The sequence below is a fragment of the Perissodus microlepis genome, chromosome 9 (assembly GCF_051167445.1).
Source record: "Perissodus microlepis isolate ML-2025 ecotype Zambia chromosome 9, ASM5116744v1, whole genome shotgun sequence".
NCBI lineage: Eukaryota > Metazoa > Chordata > Actinopteri > Cichliformes > Cichlidae > Perissodus > Perissodus microlepis.
In genome coordinates this window covers 24,385,479-24,408,999 of record NC_140469.1, presented here as the reverse complement: position 1 = coordinate 24,408,999, position 23,521 = coordinate 24,385,479, and the positions used below count along the sequence as shown (strand labels likewise).

General features: G+C 38.8%; 1 protein-coding gene across 5 annotated transcripts in view; it reads right to left on the bottom strand.

Moving 5' to 3' along the window:
* Positions 1 to 23,521, bottom strand: part of LOC146380578 (A-type potassium channel modulatory protein DPP6-like) — a 253,820-nt gene that overhangs the window by 43,380 nt on the left and 186,919 nt on the right. For all 5 annotated transcript variants that reach the window (XM_084939770.1, XM_084939771.1, XM_084939774.1 and 2 more), the window contains one exon: positions 11,386 to 11,484. In XM_084939770.1, the coding sequence (XP_084795896.1) occupies positions 11,386 to 11,484 (99 nt within the window). The remainder of the gene's footprint in view (positions 1 to 11,385; positions 11,485 to 23,521) is intronic.

Below are 23,521 nucleotides of genomic sequence, written 5' to 3'. Positions count from 1 at the left end.
AATTGCGTGAGTTCTGATTAGACAGAAACATTGCTGGAGGCTCAGACAGTGAGAGACAAGGTAAACAAGCCAAAGCCCTTACGTCCTCTTAAGTTGTGAGCTGAAGCAGCCAGACTTGTTTCAAAGCATTCTCCAACATGGTGCTGCTGCCTCACCTTTTGTACCTCGTAAGTTCACTAGTGTCCACAATATACACTACAGCAAAATGGCTAAAAGATGTTTCTATCCATTTTAATTTTTAGCATTTGTTGTTGCAATCCTAGTTTTTAAGCACCTCACTTGGTAAGAACAGGCTCACTATCATTATCAATATGACTGATGGCCTAACCGATGCAAACAAGACTCACATTGTACCAAATTATCCATCCACCTGTCCTGACACTTCAGTAGCTTCACTGTACTCTTGGCTTCATTAAAATTCCATTCAAACTTTATGGCTCATGTGCAGAATGGCAGGTTAATTAGAATGACAAATTAGAGAAGGCTAGTTAATACTACTTCAAGGAAAATTGACTCTAGTAGTCTCTCAAAGTTAAAAGGAATCCATAATGCTAATTTTCAGCTCTGTTTTTAAATGTTACAGTAGCTCTGTGAGTGGTCAGGCTGTCTGAAATAATGTGACATCATACATAGACATTGCAAAAAAAGTAACAACACTGTAACAGTTCAGTTAAGATTTTTTTTTAATACAATGCTGCTCATTTTTCTGTCTGTCTGAGATCTTTATCCGACTTGAGGTTTTTCGAGAAGACATAACACTTCATTCACTGCATTCACTGCTCTCCGGAGAGTGTTCCTGGGTGAGCAGAGTCTTTAACAAGCATGTTATCAGAAACAAAACCACAAAAGCTTTATTAATCCCAGCAGGGGGATCATGCTGTAACAGTTGCTCAAGATTGTCGAGGCTGTAAATCACACAAGAATACAAGAAACACAATATAGTACAACGAATCCATGAAAGCACTGGAAGGCCTTGTCTTGTATTTTATAATAGGAAGGTAGAAGGTAAGAAGTCACCAAAGTTGTATAAGTAAACCAACAAAAAAGGGGAAAAAAAGACATAATTCAGTTACTGTTGTAACTACTCCTTACCCTAACCATGAAGTGTGAGCACAGATTATTCTCAACTGTCCTCTCATCCTGAGCATAAAAGCAATACATATAAAGAAATAATTTATACATCACAAAAGGGAATGGAAATATATAGTACTTTAATGGCCCTAACCTTGAACAGTTCCCTCCACATAATACATCACCATGTGATTAAAAACCACAGTGAAACGGGTAGTTTCTTTGGGCTATATTATAAGTCCTGAGGTGAGCCAGGGTTGCAGTGTTAAGTTCTGGATGAAATGGAATTTTTCTTGTCAGTTCCAGGTCATTTGTCCATGCCCAAGGCTGTGCATGATGACTGGTTTGATGAAAGTGACACAAGCTGCTGGGGAAAATTATAGTGTCTGTCAGTGGCTAACTAAAACGAAGTCTCCAATACAGAAATGCAGCCCTAAAGCTTAGATGTGCAGTAAAATATAGGTTAATAAAAAATTCAACAGGAGTTTTAATTAAAAATCGCTCTTTATATTTCTAGTAATTTGGCTTCTTTCACCTATGGCTCTTCAAAGGGTATTCCCCATAATAGATGTGTTTATTTATCTCCACTGCTGTAAAGCAGGACAAGCAGCACCACGGAATTCAAATTCTATTTTTGACTTACTTGATAAATGAGTGCGCTACCAAATGAATGGCAGGGCAAACAAATGAGCAAAAACCTCAAATATGAACTCGCTGAGAACACATGAAACCACCCACGGCTACAGCCAACTTGCTTTTGGCCAGTTTTCACAGTGGAAGTCATTTATGTTTATCAGGAATGCCAATCAGTCTCGCCTGCTGGCCTCATTACTCACCGACACTTCAGCTTCTCAATCCACAACCAGCGCTGGAAAAAAAAAACAAACCAAAAAAAACACATGCCAATTTATTTCTGCTTCACGCTGTTTAACATTAGGGATGAAGAGAACGTTTTTCTTTGTAATTATCTGATTTACTTGGACCTTGAGTATATCAAGGCAGTGGGGGGGACAGTAAAAAAGTAAAAAAAAAGGAATCTACAGATCAGAGAAATCAGCGCTATGTTTAAAGAACTAAACACTCAATAGACCGCTTGCATCAGGATCCCACAGACAGGACTTTTATCTTAGACCAGGCAAGTTAGTTTCAGTCAGACCCGCTATAGGCAAACCAAGTTTCTTTCCCTTTTGCAGCGATCAGACCACCCCGAGTCTTCCTTTTCAAGCTGTTGCTGCAAACCACTTTGAAACCCACCTTTTTGTGCTGTAACGTGACTTGCAGATGTGCAGTAAATTGCTCAACAGCAGTTTAAATAAAACAAACTTCATATTCCCTTCAAGATGACTCTCACAGGCATATAAAAGTGTTTTCAGGGCGCCTCCATCAACTTAGACCTTATTGCTTTTTGTTGCCTATCAACTCAATTTGAAATGAATCCTTGAGTACTATTATTGATTTACCTCACAGCCAATAAAGTGACAGTCATTTCATCAGTTCCAGCTCCTCATGTACACCTCATAAACCCATGGTCTCTGTAGCCGTTTGATTTGCACGGCTTCAATGTGCTTTAGTGTTTTCTTCAATGTGTGTGTTATAGTGCAGCACTACTGTGTTTCTTTGTGCTTGCAAACAAATTACTGAACTTGGATAGAAAATAAAAAAACAAGCATATGCTCATAACAATTAAAATCATTCAGGGGGGTGGGGGGGATTCTAAACAAAGTATTGACACACAACATAGCAGTGATCAGCCGGTCTTGTTTAAAAAGATATTACAGTGAGTTACCTCACTGTTCAAATAAACACTTATTCATTATTCACAAAGTAAATCATAGAACCGTTTGAAATCCGAATGTTGACAAGTACATAATAATTGCATGTGGATTCATTAGAAAAAAAATGCTCCAAGCATAAATAACTGTGTTTGAACACAATTATCCGACAGGCTTCTAGCTGGCGGGGGATGCTCACAGTGTTTTATCAATGTAATACAAACACAGCTATAGGCTAGAATCCTCAATGATATGGCAGATATGAAGCTACTGATTTAAATGATTATAATTGTACACCATGTGCAGTAAGTGTTATAAGGATTATTGTATTCTGTATAAGGTTAAGTATTCAAACTGCATACACAATGATTAAGCATATGTAACTATAAAATCATGAGAATACCATAAACAAAGTCTATATAAAGTAATTAGTCTTAGTTGTAGCTGCTGAAAAGAGTAGAAAAAAATTCTGATGTGTTATTTAATGCTGACGTTCTTGTGTACTTCTGTTAATTAACATCAATTCTGTCTTCTGCAACAAGAAGAAGACAGCACAACTGGTGTTTTTCAAGCACATTTGCTCATTATTATCATGCAGCAATGTGGTGCTGAGGGACTAGACTGTTAAAAGTATTTGTAAAAATTAAGAACGGCTGTAAAAACAAAAAAGAAACAGCAAGTGAAAGCAGCTTAACCAAGTCAGACAGCTGGAAACATCAAAAAGGCAAATATATGTATACATATATACATACATACATACATGTATGTATGGTTAAACGTGGTGGTTCAAACTTGCTGCCGACTCTCTGGCAAACACTGTTTGCTAGGGAAAAATGTGTATTCCCTGACTGGTTGCTAGAGGTTGCTGGTAGTTATTAGGTGAAACTCATTGCAAAAAGTGAATGGTGCTGCAGTGACAAACTTCCTTGTGCTTTAGTCTCCTACAGATCACAGTAGGTTTCCATAGACTGTGCAAACACTTGCCAGCTACTCACCGAGCAGTAGTGAAACAGTGACACACTTCTAATCTCAGATTTTGAAGTTTGTCAAGTTTGTCTACCCCTTAGGGAGTAATTGGCAAATGTTTGCAGACAAGCTGGCTTCTTCCATTAAAATAATGGTGAATAGCAACCAAAGCAATCACAAGGAGGTTTCTGGAGAAGCGCCATCTTAGTGACCAATTTCACCTAATGACTGCCAGCACTCTCTAAAACCAGTACTTTCCAACTGGTTGGAAAATAAACATTTTTCACTAGCACCCAGTGCTTGTCATAGGGTCAACAATCCACAAGGTTCCACAGCCACGTGGAAACTTTAAACCTGCAGACAGAGCATTTCAAAACACTGTAGTCCTTGTCAGTTTAAGACCTTGCCTCTTCCCCTAAGGCTGGACTCTGGCTGATAAAAATTGCAGTACTAAGATTTGACCTCAGTAAAACAGAATTTTAAAACTAAAGTCAAGGGCTGTTGAGTGCAAATGAATCCCTTTTGTGATCACTGGTTTATGTGAGAATTTTCATATCACAGGCTCTTTTCTCTGCTTTATTTTCAAAAGCAAGTGAGACAAAACTGTATTCAAAGGAGAATCATAGAAACATGCATCTGTGCAACTTATTTTTTAGGATGATTCCTAAGTTGCACAAACCATGAGTGGAAGATCTGCCTTTCAGTTTTTTTGTTGCTTGAAAGTTGGATCAAAGATGACATCCAACTGTTCAGGAGTAGGCTTGACGTTAGCAGCTACGGTGTTAAGAGACTGATGAATCTGTCATGAGACACACAGAAGCAACTATATCAATTCCAAAGTCTGTTTCTGTATCAGATGCTTTCTTTTTACTTGCTTGTTTTTTTGTTTTGTTTTTCCCTGGAAATTAAAAACACATCAGTATATTTTACAGCTTGTTTCTGTCAAGCAACTAGTTGTTGTACCACCCTTCACTGCTGTCTCAAGGTTGAAAAGCATGAAAGATTGAACTTCAGTCTGTGCAAACACATCCTTTCCAATTAAGCATCACACATATGGTAAAATTAGAGAAGCTCAAAGGGAGAAACGTACACCTGTTCGTTCTCGTATTGGTAGCATTTTTTAAAAAAAGCTGATTTTCTGTGACAACAACTGGATACGTACACTGACTATATGGGCTAATATGTCTCAGTTGTAGGAAAGAGGCCCAATGCAGAACTCCATTCCTCACGTTCTTTCATGGGAGCACACTAATGAAAGATCATAAAGGGACTGAAGCAACTGTCTACTCTTTTTTCCAATGTGAACCCTTTACATAAATACTGTGCATCACTTGAAACAAGGCTGTTGTGCATGCATTAAAAGCCCACACAGTGACAAAACAAACATCAGTACGCTTCACCCATATTGAAATCACAGTCACGAGCCCCTCTCAAAGTCACGGCGATATCCCCTTTGTGAAGCCCTGACTGGTTGGCCTCTTTACAAATGGCTCCCCCTTAACCATATTTAACAAACATCAGTGAGACAAGTGGTGTCCTGGAGTGGCAAACAAGAGAAACGTGGCCATTAAAATGGCAAACAGCTGCTGTGAGCGCTTGTGTTGCGTCCCACAGGGCTGGCTTCACCTTGGTGGTGCGAGAATGATGTTGATGCCATGCCTGTTTGATTCAGATGGAGTGGTAAAAAAAGAGGCATATGTGAGAGATCAATGCTAACTGTGCAATTACCTAACCAGGGAGACAGCGATGGCCTTATTGCATGATTAGAATAGTGATGAGGGCAGGGTAAAGGAGTTTATAGCGTTTAAATTAGATATATCACAAAACTTGAGGATAATTTAAGTTGCTTATAACTTGGCCATTGTTCCTGTTGGTTATGTATCCATCTAAAACATTGATAAGATGTAGAAAGACAGAAGACAGCTACAGTAAAGGTATATGTTGAAGAGATCAGTGGACAGCACGTAAATGAGCCCAGTCAGCAAGCTTATAAACCCAATTTATTTTGCAATAAAACTGAAAGTGAGGAAACTTATTCATAATAAAACCAGATAGTTTGCCTTTGGAACAAAATGGACGTTTACCATGCACACAGTTCAAAAGATAGATTTTCTACTTGCCTTTGTTTTTATTTCTGAATATGTTTAGTTAGAGCCATGTTCTGACAAGTAACAGCATGACGGCACTCCCACTGTGCTGGCACAGCAGAGCTGACAGCACAGAACCCCAGCAAAGACAAAAAAATACCTAAGAAAGTTTAACCTAGCTGCACTGGCAAATGAAAAGCTTTCAAGTGTACATCCCTGACAGATTTCTTTGTAAAATAAAGCAGGATATCTTTACGGTTTGACTGATTGCTGCAACAGAAGATAAAATAACTCACGGTGATCTCAGTAGATGTAAAAACAGTGCTGGCTGTTTTTGCAAAATAACCATCATGGATTGTATTTCATTGGCATGCTTCAACCTGAAGCAACAACACAATGCCCACAGCAATGAGCTTTTAATTATAAGAACATAAAACCTGCTAACTTGGAGGTTTGTTTAAAACCTGTATGACTGTTTAACGGCTTGTGTTTCATGCCGTCTGCCTTCTGTTTTGACAATTTTCCTACATACTCAGATTTCGGCAATCACTTGGTAAGCTAAATAAAATAAAGATGGGAACAATAGCCAAAGGCACTAATGATCCAAATTGTGATAAACTTAAGAAAAAGCATCAAAATGAAGAAAGAATCACAATCCCTGCAACCTTTGTTAGAAGCAGATAAGAGCCCCTAATGAGGCTTAAGTATAGCATATATTTAAGCTAATGCTATTGGACAAGATATGAGGAAGCATTATGGCCTCATAAAAACAGCCTAATATACAATCATTATGGATTCTCAAGGTTATATTTAGTCTATCTCCAGGGAATTGATTGATAGATGGAGACCGGGGGCAAAACATAAAACTGAGCTAAATTAGGTTTAAAAAAAAATCCATTTCAGCCTCCAACAAAGGAAGCCATTATTGTAAATTCCTCGAAACAGCCCTGAAAGCATGCAAGTTGGATGTGCACTCCATCTACTAAAATGGCACACTAACAAAGAAAAAAATACAGCTTCTGGGTCTCTCTGCCTCCCTCCCTGCTCCTTGTGAGGTGTCTCTAATGGTATACTGAATATAACTGGAGATCAAGGATCAAACTGTCAACAGCACAAAAAAAGGGAGAGGATGAAAGAGTGAACTTTTTTCTGATGATATGCCTAAAGTTTCTTGGTGAATGCTGTGATGTGTATGGATTCTTGCAGAGCTTGTTTTCTGTACAGCACTACTCTTTTTTTACTTCGTGCTAAAAAAAAGGTTAAGAGAAGCAGAAAATGAGCACTATTAATTGTCATTAATCATACTGGTCTTAATTCAACCACACCTCTTCTGCCACAGTTTGAACCTTTGCTGAAATCATCCAAGAACAGATGTTTGCTTCCAGATGTGTACAGCACTACTGCAGATTGTGATATCCATCATGGTTCACTCAAGCATGATCCATTTGTTTACAACTTCTGGGTCACAGCTAGTAACGACAACAAATCAGCCACATGAGAGACGGCTCATCCTTAAGCACATATGGGGAACTGCGGCTAAAACAAACAGACAAATCCAGACAGAAATTTATTCAGCTTGTCATCTGAGATCCAGAGGAACGGCATCTTCCTGTCACTAATATAATAAATATGGGTTTTCAGCTTTCTAATTACAGCCAATCACAGAGGAGAAGGTTTTGCAAATTCGGGATTTGAGAGGAGATTTAACAGCTGTGTCCTTTGTAGGAGCCATCTTAGATGTTTTGATTGAGGGAGACAGTTTCGCTGGGCACGAGAGAAGACAAAATCCACCTCATTAATCCTTCAGCTGCACGGATCCCTCACATCTTCGAGCTGTGATCGCTCTCTTCAATGCCAAACTAAGACGTGTGGGGCTGCATCAAGTCGCCGTTTTACCTTGATGCAAAATAAAGTATATAATTTTCTCTCATTGCCTCCCCGAGGTGCTGTCAGTGTTTATGCTGTCACAGCGTCGCTATTAAAAAACAAGCGTCAGAAATTGGTGGTGATGAATTGTAACAATGGCAACATCAGCACACTGTCACTGATCAAAGAAAAATGAGGGTTGAGGTTTCAGGTAATTGGTTCGCTATTGGTGCATATGGAATAAATTCTTTGGAGGAATTTCAAGCAGTAAGCACACATGCACAACAGTGCACGTGCAAATGCAAAAGCCTACAAACAAACTGATTACTTTGATTGCACATCTAATATTTACTAAAATGCAGTGTGATGCTCTTGCACAGTCTTTGGTAATAACAATAAAAAGAAAAAAGCATTACACGTATTATTCTTTGTATAATTAATTATGTTCTACTAATTAGGCTGTATGAAATGGTTAACAGTCTCAGGAGGGGTTATTTATTACACATATATTTTATACCCCAGATTTTGTTTCTGCTTTTTGAGGATGATGTGCTCTTGCTGGGTTCATCCAGCAGTGACCTCCAGGTCGGACTGAGGTGATTTGGAACCGAAGTGTGAGGTGGCATGGATGTGAATTAGCTTCTACATGTCTGACGCCATGGTTCTGACCAAGAAAAGGGTGGACTGCTACAGGTTGAGGATGAGTTATTGTGCCCAGCGGAGGAGTTCAAGAGTGGAACAGAAATAGAGTGTGCGATTGACAGGCAGACTGGTGAAGCATCTGCAGCATTGTAGATTCTGTACCAATCTGTTTTAGTGAAGAGACAGTTGTGCGTGAAGGCGAAGCTGTCGATTTACCAGTCCATCTGCATTCCTGCCCTCCCTTATAGCCATGAACTCCGGGCAGTGACCAAAATAATAAGAATGTGGATACAAGCAGCAGTAATGAAATTCCTCAGAGGGGTGTCTGGGCTCAGGCTCAGTGATAAAGGGGGAGAAGCTCAACAGTAGCTTTGCCTCAAAATGAGCCAATTGAAAAGCTGTTTGATTTGACTGTTTCGGTCTCACTGATGTTCTGATTTGTTTCCTACAGTGTGGATCAGAGCTGGAGCTTAAAGGAAGATCTTTATGTTCGAGTTTATCCACATTTGTGGGACTGCAATTCTTTCTTTGTGCATCTGCAGAGACTCCACTCCATCCTTGTTTCTTCTGCAGTTTCTACGGAGAAGAAGTTTTTTCCACATTTTAATTCAACCAGTCAAAGGCGTAGAAATGTGACTGAAGCTGTGGCCTGTTTACCACTTCATCTACAAAGATCTGAGAGAGAAAATCCAGCTGTTCAGTTATCAAGGATAAATTTATTAACTTCAGTGAACCAACTCAGGCCTTCACTCATTTATTCTCTGACATGTTACAGAGCTGATCAACGTAAATACACAGATGAATAAAGCAGAAACATGAATAAAATCTACAGTTTGTTGTGTGAGAAACAGAAAGGTGAACCTATATTCATCCACACCTACACATCTAAGACTGAGATTGAACTCAAACTTTACAATAAACCTGCTGAGCTAATGAAGCAGATGGAAGGAAGCAACGTTATTCACTGTAATGTTATGAGGAAAAATGTATAGCTCACCTCAAGAGAAGCAGCTGAATTGCAACAGGACTGTTTCCCAAAGTGAAACTTAACCCAAACTCTTCACTTTTCTAACACATCGTTAGACCTACTGAGCTGTGCAGCAGCTTGCTCGAACACCGCATCATTTTGAACGTACAATTGTCAGCTACTGTGAAAGTAATAAAAGCACAATTTCCTTCTTCAAGCTGGATTTGAACCCAGAACCTCTGAGATAAAAGTCTCTTTAACCAGCTGAGCTCTCTGATTGCTTTGCCTTGGCTGAAAATAATTCCTGCTCATCCAGAATTCATTCCAACGTTCACAGCCAGCGAACTTCACTCACCGTCCCCCTCGAAAAGAAAATTATGCAAAAACCCTCAAATATGTCCCAAATGTAAAAGAAAAGACAAGTATGTTGGTTAACCTGTAAACCAGAGACTTTCACATTTCTAATTATTCATCGCACCTACTGAGATACACAGCAGCTCATGCTGTCACCACATCAGTGTGGAGGTAAAACTGTGTCAAGAACAATTAAAAGCAGAATTTGGATTCAAACCCTTACGTTTTATATTTAGAACCACAAACTGACAATACTTCAGCAAACGTCTGGCTGAATATTTAACCCCTTTTCCAGCTGGGTTTGGTGAAGTTAAATGGTTTCTTTCTTTCACACACTTGAATTTTAAGCATGGTCCACAGTAAGTTTGATGGGTTCAAGGTCCAGACTTTAAAAGGGCTGCTCCAAAAGCTTCATGCTTTATTAATTCTACAAGCAGCTTTCATGTGTCTTTGGGCATCATTGTCCTGTGTAATTACTCGTTTACTTCCAAGTTTTAGCTTAATCCTCAATAATAGTGGTAGCATGATGCTATCAATACCATGCTTGACAGCTGATACTATTTTCTTAAAGCTGAATGTCTGATCTATATTCCTCTATTCTAAGTATGTCTCTGGTAACAGTGACCAGTACACAGTTTATCCCACTACTGCAGGCATTTGTTTTACTGAGACAGACTGGATGGTGCAATGTTTCATTGAACAAATCAGTTAACTGAACAATCGTAGAGCAACACAAGCTTTGAAGTGGGACCAACAGATCTTTCGCAATATCATCTCAAGCTGGCAAACTGTTTTTTGCAACAACTACACTATAAACGTTCTCTCTGTGTGGCAAAACTGATAGGACAGAGGAAAAGGACATGGTTTAGTAAGAGGTTCCTTTAAAAAAAAGGAACAAAAATAATACGACATCCAGTTTAGAACCAGGGGATTCAGTGTTGTGGTTGTCTCTCTTTCTTCTGTCAGAACAAATTAGAACCTGTTTGAGGTTTGTACATCTGACTAGGATGCCTTCTGGATGCCTCCTAGGTGAGATTTTTCGGGCATGTCTAACTGGGAGGAGACCCCGGGGCAGACCCCAGACATGCTGGAGATATTGCATCTCTCAGCTGCGTTAAGAACACCTCTGTATTCCCCGGATGAGGCAAAGGTAGTGGCTGGGGAGATTGAGGTCCACACATATCTGCTTACACAGCTGCCACAACATCCCAGACACAGAGAAGTGGTAGAAAAAGGACGGATGTTTTTATACATCTCTTCCCAGTGTTTCTTAATGTAGTGGGGCTTATTTTTCACTTTATCTGTGCTACATAACATCTGGTCTTTCAAATCCATTAACTAACTAATCCATTAACTCTAAAAAATAGCCCTGATCCACTTTTGCTTCCTAAAGCTCAAAGTAGAAAAGAAGCAATGTGGATATTGACAATAAATGAACAATCATATTGTGTAAGCCAGGGAGACTCGCTAGTACCCAATCCCAAGGATCAGTGAATCTAAACAATAAGCTCAAAGTTAAAGCTTTCCGGACTACAGTTATGTTTCCACTGACACAAGTGTGGTAACAAAAATATCACCAAAAGCAGCTTTAGGTAGTGATGTGTGAATAAAAATACAAATTCTAAAAAAACCTTGTCTCATTTTTAACACAGATACTTACTGCTTATCCATTTGGCGTTTGGGTCATGAACCTTGAATTCCTTCCTAAAGAGGTCTCCAACTGACACCTTGCCCTTCAGAGCCAGATGGTCATCCTCACCTGTAGAGAAAACAACCACATCATCAGCTATAAAGGGCTCACATGCATGCCTGTGCTTAGTAATAACAAACACACAGCAAATGCATCAGTAGCCTGCTTTGTCTTGGAGCCAACAGAAAATTAAAGTTGACTCAGCTGGCTGCGAGGGAAGTTATTAAAGGCAAATGCATTGAACAAATCATAACAGCTGTTATAGATATTTTGTGAGGGCTGTAGTAAAAAACATTGACTTATTGTGGAAATAGTTGATAAAGAAAAAGAGAGACGAGCACACGTCCCCATTCTGATTTTTATCCTTCCATGGCGAGTTTTCTTTATATCTTTTACTCCTTCCTCCAGATAAAGGAACGCAATGAAATTTGCAATTTCCCCAAACTAGACAACAGCTGTCCTTGAGACCACCGTAGAGACACAATAGGACACAGTCAGTCATTATATTCCAAAAAGACCTTACCAGGCCTGATCTTTTAAGGCCAACTCACTATAATATAGGGATCAACTCTAACTAAGGAAGGATACCCCACAGACGTGAGAGAACAACATAACAAAACACATGTCCAACCATAAACCTATAATTAACAACAAAATAACAATAATGACCTATAATATAACAATAATTCATTAATACATTCGATCAGATTCAGTAATCAGCTTGAGCTTACCTGATGACATATAGACAAATTAAAGAAGGTCTGACTCTGAATAACTGTTCATGTAATCCAGAATAAACTGCAAAAATTAATTAATAACAGCAAGCTAGTAAACAAGATTGACTTTTATCAGCCAGTGCATAGTATCGTAACTGGCAATGTTAAAGTGGAGCTATTGTACTTGACTTACTTTCTGTCATATATACTGTTACAATGTAAGATGATGATATTAAACTTGGCTAAAGTAATAATGGGGTCAGTGCATGTAAAATTAGTCCCTGTGAGCCCAAAACTCAAGCTTGGCTCTGTATAACTTCTGTGGAAGAGGATAACACTAATATGGTCACCTCAAGCACTGAGAGTGTGGATTTTTTTTTTCTTGAGAAGCCACTAACGTTTAATGTTGAGGGTGTTTCTATATTGTATTTAGACTATATATTCTATGTTGCACTTCTTGGGTTTTTGAGTTTGTATGTCTCCTACCTTGGCCAGGTCTCATTTGTAAAATAGATTTAATCTCAGTGTGACTTCCCGATTAAATAAAGGTAATAATAATGCATACAGCTCTGGCTGAGCCAAGAAGCTCCACCCACCTGCTGTTCAAAGTGAGGGGCAGGCAATCTTTACACTTTACACTTTACAGCAGAATATGAAGTTTCGGAGGCACGTGACCGCTAACAATGTGTTACTAACTAGTCTGTCACTTTGGACACGTGACTGTGTAGGGTCAAGTGAATAAAGGCCTAGTCACCTAGGTCTAAAGTTCAGTCAGTGACAGCCTGACAATCACCAGCCACTAACCACAGAGAGTAACCTGTATTCCCCAACCAGTTGGTGAGCGGTTGCTCCCCCCCCAAAAAGGTCTGTAAGGAAACTGGTTGGCAAAAACCTGCTTGCAACTGCTTTAGTTGCTAGAAGATTGCCGCGGTTGCCCGTAGTTTGCACAAAACAAGCTACGTTATCCACAAACTCTTGCCTACTTCTTTTCAAGCAGTTGTGAGTTAACTACACCTCAACTAGTACTTAGCAAATGTGTGCGGACAAGCTAATGTCATCCAAAGAAAACTAAAGGTGACCATGGTAATCTGCTAGCGACCAAAGGAATCACATGGCTATTTTTGGCGCAGCACCCTTTTTGCATCCGATTTCACCTAGTGACAACCAGCAACCTCCGGCAACGGCTCACCAACTGACAGGGAAATACGCACATCATTCTCTCGTGACCTGTGGTTGAATCACATCCAATATATGTCAGACAACTCACAAGCAATGTGCATATGATGTCATGCAAGAAACTTCTATTAGAAACTTAAGGATTATTTTGAACATGCAAAGCTACTCTAGTGGAGTCCCAAAATTAAAATACAGAGTAGTACACAATGCTGACAGTGTAAGAACTTCACACAAGACATTTTAGCACCAGCAATGATAGTTGGGCTTGTTTTTTTATGACACAGACAAAACACATGGAGGGTTGAAAGCTAATTTCTTCCCATCCATTTCTGGTGGCACTGTTTCAAGAACTGACCACTACACAATGCCACGCTGCCCTGAGTGACAGTGTCTTATCTGTCAGTGGATTAAATGAAAATTAGAACTATATCACAGGAGATAATAGAAGTTATAGAAGTAAGATGACAGAAGAACAGTTAAGGAGGCCAGAAGGAAGAAAATGCGAAGAAAAAAAATTGTGAAGGCGGTGAATGGGTTATTCAACTATCAGACAAGACAGGCATCAATATGAACGATATTCAAATCAAAACAAACCATCATTTTATGAGACTTTGGTTATAGGAGCATTAACAATGTTTGAATTGCTGTGTAGAGGAGGAAGAAATGCATTTTAAATACAATTTAGAAAAAAAGAAGAGGTGAAATACAAACAGGAACATAAGTCTGAAATAGATAAAAATGATTTTCTTTGTACTTCTGACAACAAAAACTGAAGGAATACATAATGGTTTTTTTGACACATTCTGATATCAAACTGAATCTTAACAAGATTTTCCTGGCGTCTGCAAGTGTTCACCTTTCAAAGAATAAAGAGCTTATTGGAGATGGAGGGGAAAAAAACAAGCATAATAATAAACCAAAGCATCATCTAAGCTGCCTCAGGCCTTTGATTAGGACTAGTGTGGCTTCAGATCATCAGACCAGACGTGCATATTTACAGCAGATGCCTCCTGCAATTCTCAGTTGATGCTCATCATATCATCTTCTGTCCCATTATATGACTCATTTCACATCCATGCGCATGGTGGGAGGATAGAAAAAAAGAATGTGAAAAAAGCAATATGTGTTGAGCTTCTTTGTTTCTAGCCAGAGTGCTCTCACCCTGAAGTTTTGTTTTAGTGAATTTCAGACAACAATATTTCGAGAGATTCAGACTTCAGCACGAGGACCCTTCACCGAGACACGGCACTTGATGGACATATTGGTTTCTATGGGGATCAAAGCAGTGATATTTTAGCTGCAGGACAGTCTTTCGTAAGTGATGTTTAATCCCACTGCTAAGCCTGTCTATGCTCATGTTGTGGCTGTCATTTTCTATGAGGTAACATTTTTGGCTGCAAGTATTTTTTTTAAGGTCATCACATCTCTGCTTCGGCTGTCTTCAGCAGACACACACACACACACACACACACACACACACACACACACACAAAATTCATTATGTTCAGCTGGGTGCCTAGCTGTGCTAAAAGGTGTATAAGGAGGCTATAAACAGTGACTGCAGAGAGGATAGGAAAAGCCATGAAGACAAAAGACAAGTAGGGATGTTTTTCACCTCAGACAGCTGTTAAATATGGGACCTTTAAATGTCAAAAAGATAACCAGCAACAGGGGTTTCTTCTCACACTTTCCTTTGTTGCTGGTTCAAATATCCTAGGCATCAAGTGGGAGACCATTACTGTACGTGACACTATATCTTTCTAGTTAAACCCAAAATAACAAAAAATGCTTTTAACTAAGTTTAAAGATTCATAAAATAGAATTACCTACTTCTCACAGGTAAAAGAAACTAAAAGAAGATCAATCTAGAGCCAAACAGGTTCTCGATTCCAGCTTTCACAGCTCGTTTTACTTCACTCGTATTTATGATTGGCATGTTCAACTTTCAGAGATCAGTGTTGAAATGCAACTACCTCGCTGCTTTGTAATATGTCTGAAATGTGGCCTCTTACACAGTGTGTTTAAACGTCTGATTTAAGTTCAGTTTAAGATAAATTGAGGAACATTTAGCTTTGTTTTGGGAGACTCTAGCCTCACATAAACATTTAATTTCCATCATGATACCAAAATCAAAAACAGGTTTACTTGTAATGCAGTAGTTTGATAAATAATAATGATAACAAAAATAATAAAACACCCTTACAAGCTATGTTCGGTTTATTTGAAAATCTCTGGGAGGTCTTACTTCTGTAAAGGAGTACAATGAGCTAAGTGGCAAAACATCAGTATCCTAAAATATCTTTTGTGAAATATCCACAAAAACATCATAGAGTGATAGAAATGTGGTCACTTTTAATATAAGACGATGAATAATTATGTGAATACGTAACAGAAACATACGGTCCGTGGAAAGTGTTTGTGTGAGAATCCATGTCCACTTCCTCCAGAGACTTTTGGTGTCTCCAGGTATATTATATCAACTTTTTATAACACAACTACAGAGTCCATCTTACGTTGCTGGCAGCTGCTTTAAAAATCTGTCATATCTTCTTCTTTATCTTTTGGTTAGTCCCTTTAGGCTTTGCCACAGTGGATAACCTCGTGCCATCTCACCCTACCCCCAGCATCCTCTTCAGCCACAACCATGTTCTCCTTCGCTACATCCCTGAACCTTCTCTTTCATCTTCTTCTTTTCCTCCTGCCTGGCACCTGCATATTCAACGTGCTTTGTCCAGTATATCTACTATCTTCTCCACCTCCACTTCAGCCTTTCCTTTCTAACTTTGTTTCCAAACTAAACCTAAAACTGAGCTGTCCCTCAGATATACTCATTTCAAATCCGATCTATTTTGGTCACTCCCAGTAAAAATCTTAGCATTGCCAACTCTGCCACCACCAGCTCTCCCTCATGTCTTTTTGTTAGATCCACAATTTTCAAAGCATACATTACAGAAGGTCTGTTGGTGTTTTGTAAACCCAGGAAACCTGTCAAACCTGAAGCTAACATTTTTAATCTGGGCAAAACAGCAAGAAAGATCATGGAAATGACAACACCTCTTACTCCCAATACATTTTTAAACAGTCCACTGAAGGGAAAGTATTTTAGATCACTGGGTAGACCAGACAACCCATGTGGCGTAAGGGTTATGCAGAGACCTGGGTTTGACTTGGCCACAAGACCATTTTAAGTGTTTTTCCCCTGATCTTAGTCACAGCTTTTATGTCTGTTTTCTACTGTCCTATTGCAATAAAAGCTAAAAATTCCACAAAACATAAATACAAGAAAAACAGTCCACCATTGTGGAGGCTAGTAGGACTAAGGTGAACTGTAGGAGGTGGTACAGGGGTCCTCCTCCTACAATTAACCATGTGCCCTCTGTTAGTTAAACTGATAAATGAACAGCTCATAACAGACAGAAATGTGAGGAGCAAGTCTGTACTTACTAAAGTGTTACACTTTGAGCTGTGGTGTTAAAAACAAATATCCGTATTTTTACGCTCATGCCCTAGATTCAAAATGATGGGAACATAAGTTACTAACAAGTTATTAACAGGGAAGTCCAGACAGGCTGGTGAAAAAAGACACCAAAAACAACCTCTCCAAAAAACCATATGGGCATCACACTGCACATTGCTGAAAAAGAGGGCAGTTATAGACCTCTTGCGTGGAGAAGGACATGAGGTCTATAACTACATGTGATCACAAGGATTATATGTCAGAGCGAAAACTCCAAAGTGCGACATCCACACTTCAATGACAGCCAAACATCGAGAGAGTATCTAAATTATTAACATCCGCATAGAGAATATTTCGTGATCCACATATGATTCTCTTGAAACCACAGTTTTCAATCTTATGCATTAGAGTCTAACATTTTCACAGCAAGTAGGGCTTTAATTAGTATGCTCCTACCCTCAGCTACAGCCAGAAGCTGTGGGTAGTGACCAAGATCATGGATATAAGCAGTGGAAATGAGTTTCCTCTGAAAGGCTCTCTGTTAGAGATAGAGCTCGGTCATTTGGGAGGTACTCAGAGTTGAGCCACTACTCCTCCACATCAAAGGGAGCCAACTGAGGTGGTTCAGGCATCTGATTAGGATGCCTCTTCGACACCTGGAGGTGAGATGTTTCGGGCACGTCCCACTGGGAGGAGGCACTGGGGCGGAATCAGGACACGCTAGAGAGATTATGTCTCTCAGTGTCACCACAGAAGAGTTGGAGGAGGTGGACTGAGAGAGGGAAGTCTGGCTGTATCTGCTTTTAGTGCTGCCATTCTGATCTTGAGCCAGATAAGAAGGAGAAAATGGACAGACAGCAGAATAAGAAAAGAAAAAGCACAAAAGAGGCAACTGTAATGTTCTAAAATAAAACCTTAAAAAGTAGTAAATCCACAAATTTTACAAGTTAGAAAATAATAAATGATATATGCAGGTAATTTCAGTTTCCAGGGGAACCCCTGCTGTTCCTCATTACGGTGTGTTCATTTCTGGTTTACAAAGCAACACATAATAATAATGGATTGGATTTATATAGCGCTTTTCAAGGCACCCAAAGCGCTTTACAATGCCACTATTCATTCACTCTCGCATTCACACACTGGTGGAGGCAAGCTACGGTTGTAACCACAGCTGCCCTGGGGCAGACTGACAGAAGCGAGGCTGCCATATCGCGCCATCGGCCCCTCTGGCCAACACCAGTAGGGGGTAGGGTAAAGTGTCTTGCCCAAGGACACAACAACCAGGACAGACAGCCCGGGGATCGAACCGGCGACCTTCCGGTTACAGATACGCTTCACAATCAATATTTAAGCCTTTAAGCAGAGATGGCATGACAGCACTACATGGTAAATAATCTGAGTAGGAAGGCATTGTGTGTAGCAGTTGACTTGCAATCAGTTTCATGGTCTCATTATTCCATTACAAATTAACCAGATAAAAATCTTTTTTTTCTTTCTGTTTTTAAGTGCTGAACCTGCTTTTGGTATTACACTACAATTCTAAATATGAGGTCCAAAGAGATACTGATGGAAGTGAAGGAGGGGACTATTAGACTTTAAAAAAAAACCCTCAAAATAAAGCAATCAGTGGGACAACAAGAACATCAGGAGCAGAAATGGGCAGTAACGCATTACTGTAATCCGATTACTTTTTCAAGTAACGAGTAAAGTCAGGGATTACTATTGCAATAAAGGTAATTAGATGACTGTTACTTTCTCGTAAGCACACTGCATTACTAAAACCGTTTGCGAGAGTGTTTCATGACAATGACATAAGCGAGTGCGACGTTCGTGGCAACAGCTGTGTGCAGATCAAAAATGGATAATAAAAAAAAAATCAAAACGAGTGCGGGAGAGCATATGACAGTGCAGCGTTTAAAGCGTGGAAGTACTGACCTTACTTTGAGTTTGATTCCGTAAAAAGTGACAAAAACATTAGCGTCCGCAGTTCACTGCGTGGGAAAAAAAACAAAACTATTTTTACAGCGAAAAAACCCCCTAAACTTCTGAGCAAGCACCGAGTACGCTGCCACTGGAATGTGAAATTCACAGAGAAACTGCCGGATCCTTCCACTGACGGCTGCGACACACCTGCACCTGCATCTATTTGAAAGAGTGAGTGTAAACACAAAAAACTATTTTATTCTATATGCTGGAATATTCAGAAAATAGGTTTAAATGTTAAACAAATTTCTTCCAGTCAGAGAATGTTGCATATAATTTAATGTTTGCTTGACGCATAAAGTTAAAAGATTTTTAAAACAAGTTTTAAAAAGAGACTTTTTCATTTGATTACATTTTGTATGATGTATTATGCAGAAAAAATAGAATTGGGCTGAAAGATCTATTGCTTTATTTCCTATTTAGGGTGTAAATCAAGTTTTAAAAAGTAACTAAGTAAGTAATTACTTTTGAAAATAAGTAATCAGTAAAGTAACAGGATTACTTTTTTTGGGAAGTAATCAGTAATTAGTTACTGATTACTTTTTTTCAAGTAACTTGACCAACACTGATCAGGAGTGGCTAAAACAACATTCTGATACATTCAGAAATAAAAAACAAATGCACAGGCCAGGTCAGCAACACCAAAAGCCCAGAAAGACCACAAACGACCACTAAAGTGAATGAGCGCAGAATTGTTTCCTTGGCTAAAAAAAAAAACCTCTTGACAACATTTAACCATGTCACGAACACTCTTGACAAGGTAGACATATCATTGTCAAATGCCTAAAAGGTGCAAACCCAAAAGAGTTCCAAAGCACACTGCATCATCTGTAATGCCTGCCAGTTGAGATAGGTCATTTTAGTGTTTATGTATGGTGTGACTACTGATAGAAGTAGCAGGATGAATTCTAAAGTGTACAGGGGTACATTTTGCTCACATTTAAACAAATGCTGCAAAACAAACTGGAAAGTGGGTCAGAGAGCAAATAGATAATGACCCAAAGCCTAGTTAATTCAAGTTAACTATAATAATGCAATAATAAAATTAAAGATTTGCACTTGAATCACATTTTGACTGCTTGATTTAATATCCACTGTGGTTTTCAGAGGCAAAACTATGTGTTATTTAAAAAAAACGTATGAACTATATACATTTATTATTTCTGATTTTTTTTTAAACTCAGAAGAAAGTCAAGTCTTTGTCCTGGTTTTGCTTAAATAGAACATAACAGTCCAAGGTTCTCTGCAGTGTACCTAGAATTGTCTCTATGCAGCTATTTTCCCTTTTAGAGTCTAATGTCAGTGGTAAGGCCTGCATTGCACTGCAATCCAATATTTAATCGGCAGGGTATGAGACTCACGGGTGTGCAAAGAGAATTTCCATGTGTTGTTAGCAAATTCCAGCAAGTAAACAAAAATTGACTTCCCAGTTTTCACCAGTCAGAGGTTTTATATTGCAAGAACACCACAATGACTTGCATCATCCACCAAACTTGTACATCAGCTGTGTGTGTGTGTGTGTGTGTGTGTGTGTATGTGTACCCGCATGCCATATTGTGCTGAACAGATGGACAGACTGCGACTGATCCTCAGTTCCGCCCTGATTTCATCATGGGGGACAAAAACACCTTTGAAGGCATCTGCTTGATGCTTCAGTCGAGTTTTATATTTTATCATCAGAGTCACCAGACTCTGAATATGCAGCAGGAAAACATAATAATGCACATAAGTTGAAGCCTCCTGTCAGATGGTTAAGTTAAGAGGGGATAAATATGGAATTTATAATGAGGCCTGACTGCTAGATTTACGCCATGCGCACACAGGCAGTCACTGCAAAGATGGAGGCGTACATGTGAAAGTTTACATTTAAATTTACATTTTTATATAAATGACAGTCCCTTAGAGGCAAGTCCATTTTCTCTAGTAAGTATGTCTTTATCTCACTCTCACAGCGCGCTGTGATTGTTGGTGGAAATTTGTTGAAAGAAGCAGCCACATCAGGGTCAGCTTAAATGAACAGTTTATATGCTAATGTTATACAACCTCTTCTCGGTATAATAGAGTGTCAGAGGGAGCTAAAATTTAAGTGGCACATTTGATTGAGTTGACTGAAACAAGTCTTTAATATAGACAACAAAGTTAGAGAGCATAAACATCACACCCTCATTTCATAAACATGGATAAAAGGTTTTAATGATTATTCTTAATCATCCAAATTAGTACATGCAAAACACAATGAATACAATGAACATTATCAGCCAAATACAGGTATGCAGCATTACAAAGTATTGTTCAGCTCACTGTTTTGGTTGTACAGCCTGAAATCTCAGCCTGAAGTTTCATTAAGGTGTATTGCTTCCACAGTGTATTTTTCAGCTGCACTGGGTAGATGTTCACGGTAAAATAAATAATCTAATCATTAACTTGATTTTGAGAAGTTTAAACATGAACTTGTTTACTCCCTGATGACCTTACCTGTCGTATTAATCTATGACACTGGAGCCAACCATGCAGTCTTTTACTTTTACAGTGTTTACACACCACCATTGCACCATTGTCAGACAGTTTTACCTTAACTGATGATGTGTTGCTACAGTGGTAATCTTGTTCATACCAGAGTACATCAGGCTCAGACATTTGGTGGATGTGCTTGGCTGAGGAGCTAATGGTGCAAAGCAACCATCTGCAGGATCGGGACTGATCACTTTTATGTCAGTCCTGAATTCATAGCATGATAGCTTGCCAGTGAAGAGGAGCTTTCATGACTGGGTTTGAGGGCAGCCGGTTGATGATTGCCTGTATCCAAACTTGGATTTACTGCATGCTTATGTAGAACCTGTTGCTAATTACCTTGTAAAACACAGCTATTAACATGTGCTAAAAGAAGATGGCAGATGGATTTGAGGCAGAATATTAATCACCACAATGTGATAAATTTTTCATTTTCATTTTATTGAACTGTGGGAAAAAAGTTGTACATAAATACAAATTAGAAACAGCATTGGACGTTATGCTTTTTGTAAGACTGGGCATTGTTTGGTTGATGAAGGCAAAAGACCTGCATGGATGCCTGTTTTGTCATGTCAGCACTTTCAGAGCCATCTATCATGGATCCCACACTAGGTTAGCCATTTGATTTTCTCCACCACCTTTTTAAAAAAATCTTTCATTAAGGTGCTTTCTATTGCTGATTTGGCAGGTTTAACAGGCAAACTAATAAAGTCTCTCACCAGCGATTTAGATTAGTTAACAATTTTTTAGAAGCTGTCTGGTTCTGAGACAAAATTTACTTTTTCTCATAGATTTTAGTGTATGATATAACAAGTTCATATCTAAATGTCTACAATTTACAAGCTATTTATTCATAGTACACCCATCTTTGCATCTATTTATCTTATGGTATAATAATATTGCACCGTTTTTCATTATCTAACGATTTAGAATTCAGAAGAAGATCTATATAGAGAAGGAGGATTACATTAGAATCACAGCAGTGTTATTTCACCTTGATTCACAGAAATCTATACTGAATCTATAAAGAGCACAACAAGCAAGACCAGCTCCAGATGTTGTATCATGTTGTGATATAACAAAGAAAGAATAACTAAGCTAAATTAAACTAAAAAATACATTTTTATACGAATCTGAGTCATTTTTCCAAAATTCCGGGGTCAAGATGTACCTTAGTCATTTCTGGATTTAACTTTTTTGGTCTTGGAGTAGTAGCAGAATTTAACAAATTTAGGTATCATTCTCAGTTTGATTAGTTGATACAGCAGTCTTAATACAATTGCTGAGATTTTTAGGTATCCATATTATGTTAGAATGTATAAATGACAGAAACAGTATGAAGTCTGTATTTGATTTTATCACAGTCATATAAAATCATGAACTCTTGATCAAATACAGTATGTGAGCAAAATATTACTGAATGCCACTGAAGCATCACCCCTTGTTGTTTCCTGTTAGGGTATAATTTGAGACTTGGTTTCATGCAATAATCTGTGTGACTGCTCGCTTTCAGATGCACCAAATTAACGTTGCATGTGATCCTCCCACAGTTTCAGCTAGCTGTCACAGCTGTCAGTCAGCCAGACATCCCTCAGTCTGTAGAATACCCAGATGCCAATAGTGAACATCTGACCTAGTTGTACTGACGTAGGAAACAGAGCAGCCTCTTAGTAATACGAAGCCATCAGTTAAAGCAGATGAAGCTTGTCAGAAGAGGAAACAGAAGAATTCCAAAACTCTGTGTGTGTGCTGAATGTTTGTGCATGTGTGGATCTGTGTGACTCAAGTGGTTGTCAGGTGCAGTTAGAAACTGGTTGCCCTGTCTGAAAGGGAAACATCCATCAACCAACCCTCCTAAGTGAGAGGAAACAAAATGCTATCTCATAACTCCAGACCTGCCATGCGACAGTTTACAACTCAGCGGGGTATGATTGCTCCCAAAATCCAAAATAAATTGTTCTGAATGAAGACTGTATTTAGTATTTTAACAGGACAATCGTCCCTAAAGAATTTTAAGAGTGCTAAAAGAATGTCAGTGATGAATCTTGAACCCGTGGGCTTATTTAAACCACATCAAAACATCTTTTTACTAAATGTTTTAATCTTTAATTAATCTGTTAAAGTCTTATTTTCTTAAAAGAATTAGCAAAATTCATTGTTTGAAATGCTGTTGCTTATTCTGCTGATTCTGGTAATGTAATCTGTCTTTATTTTCAACATCCATCATTGTCTAATGTGGTGTTATTTTTTTCCCCCCTTCGCG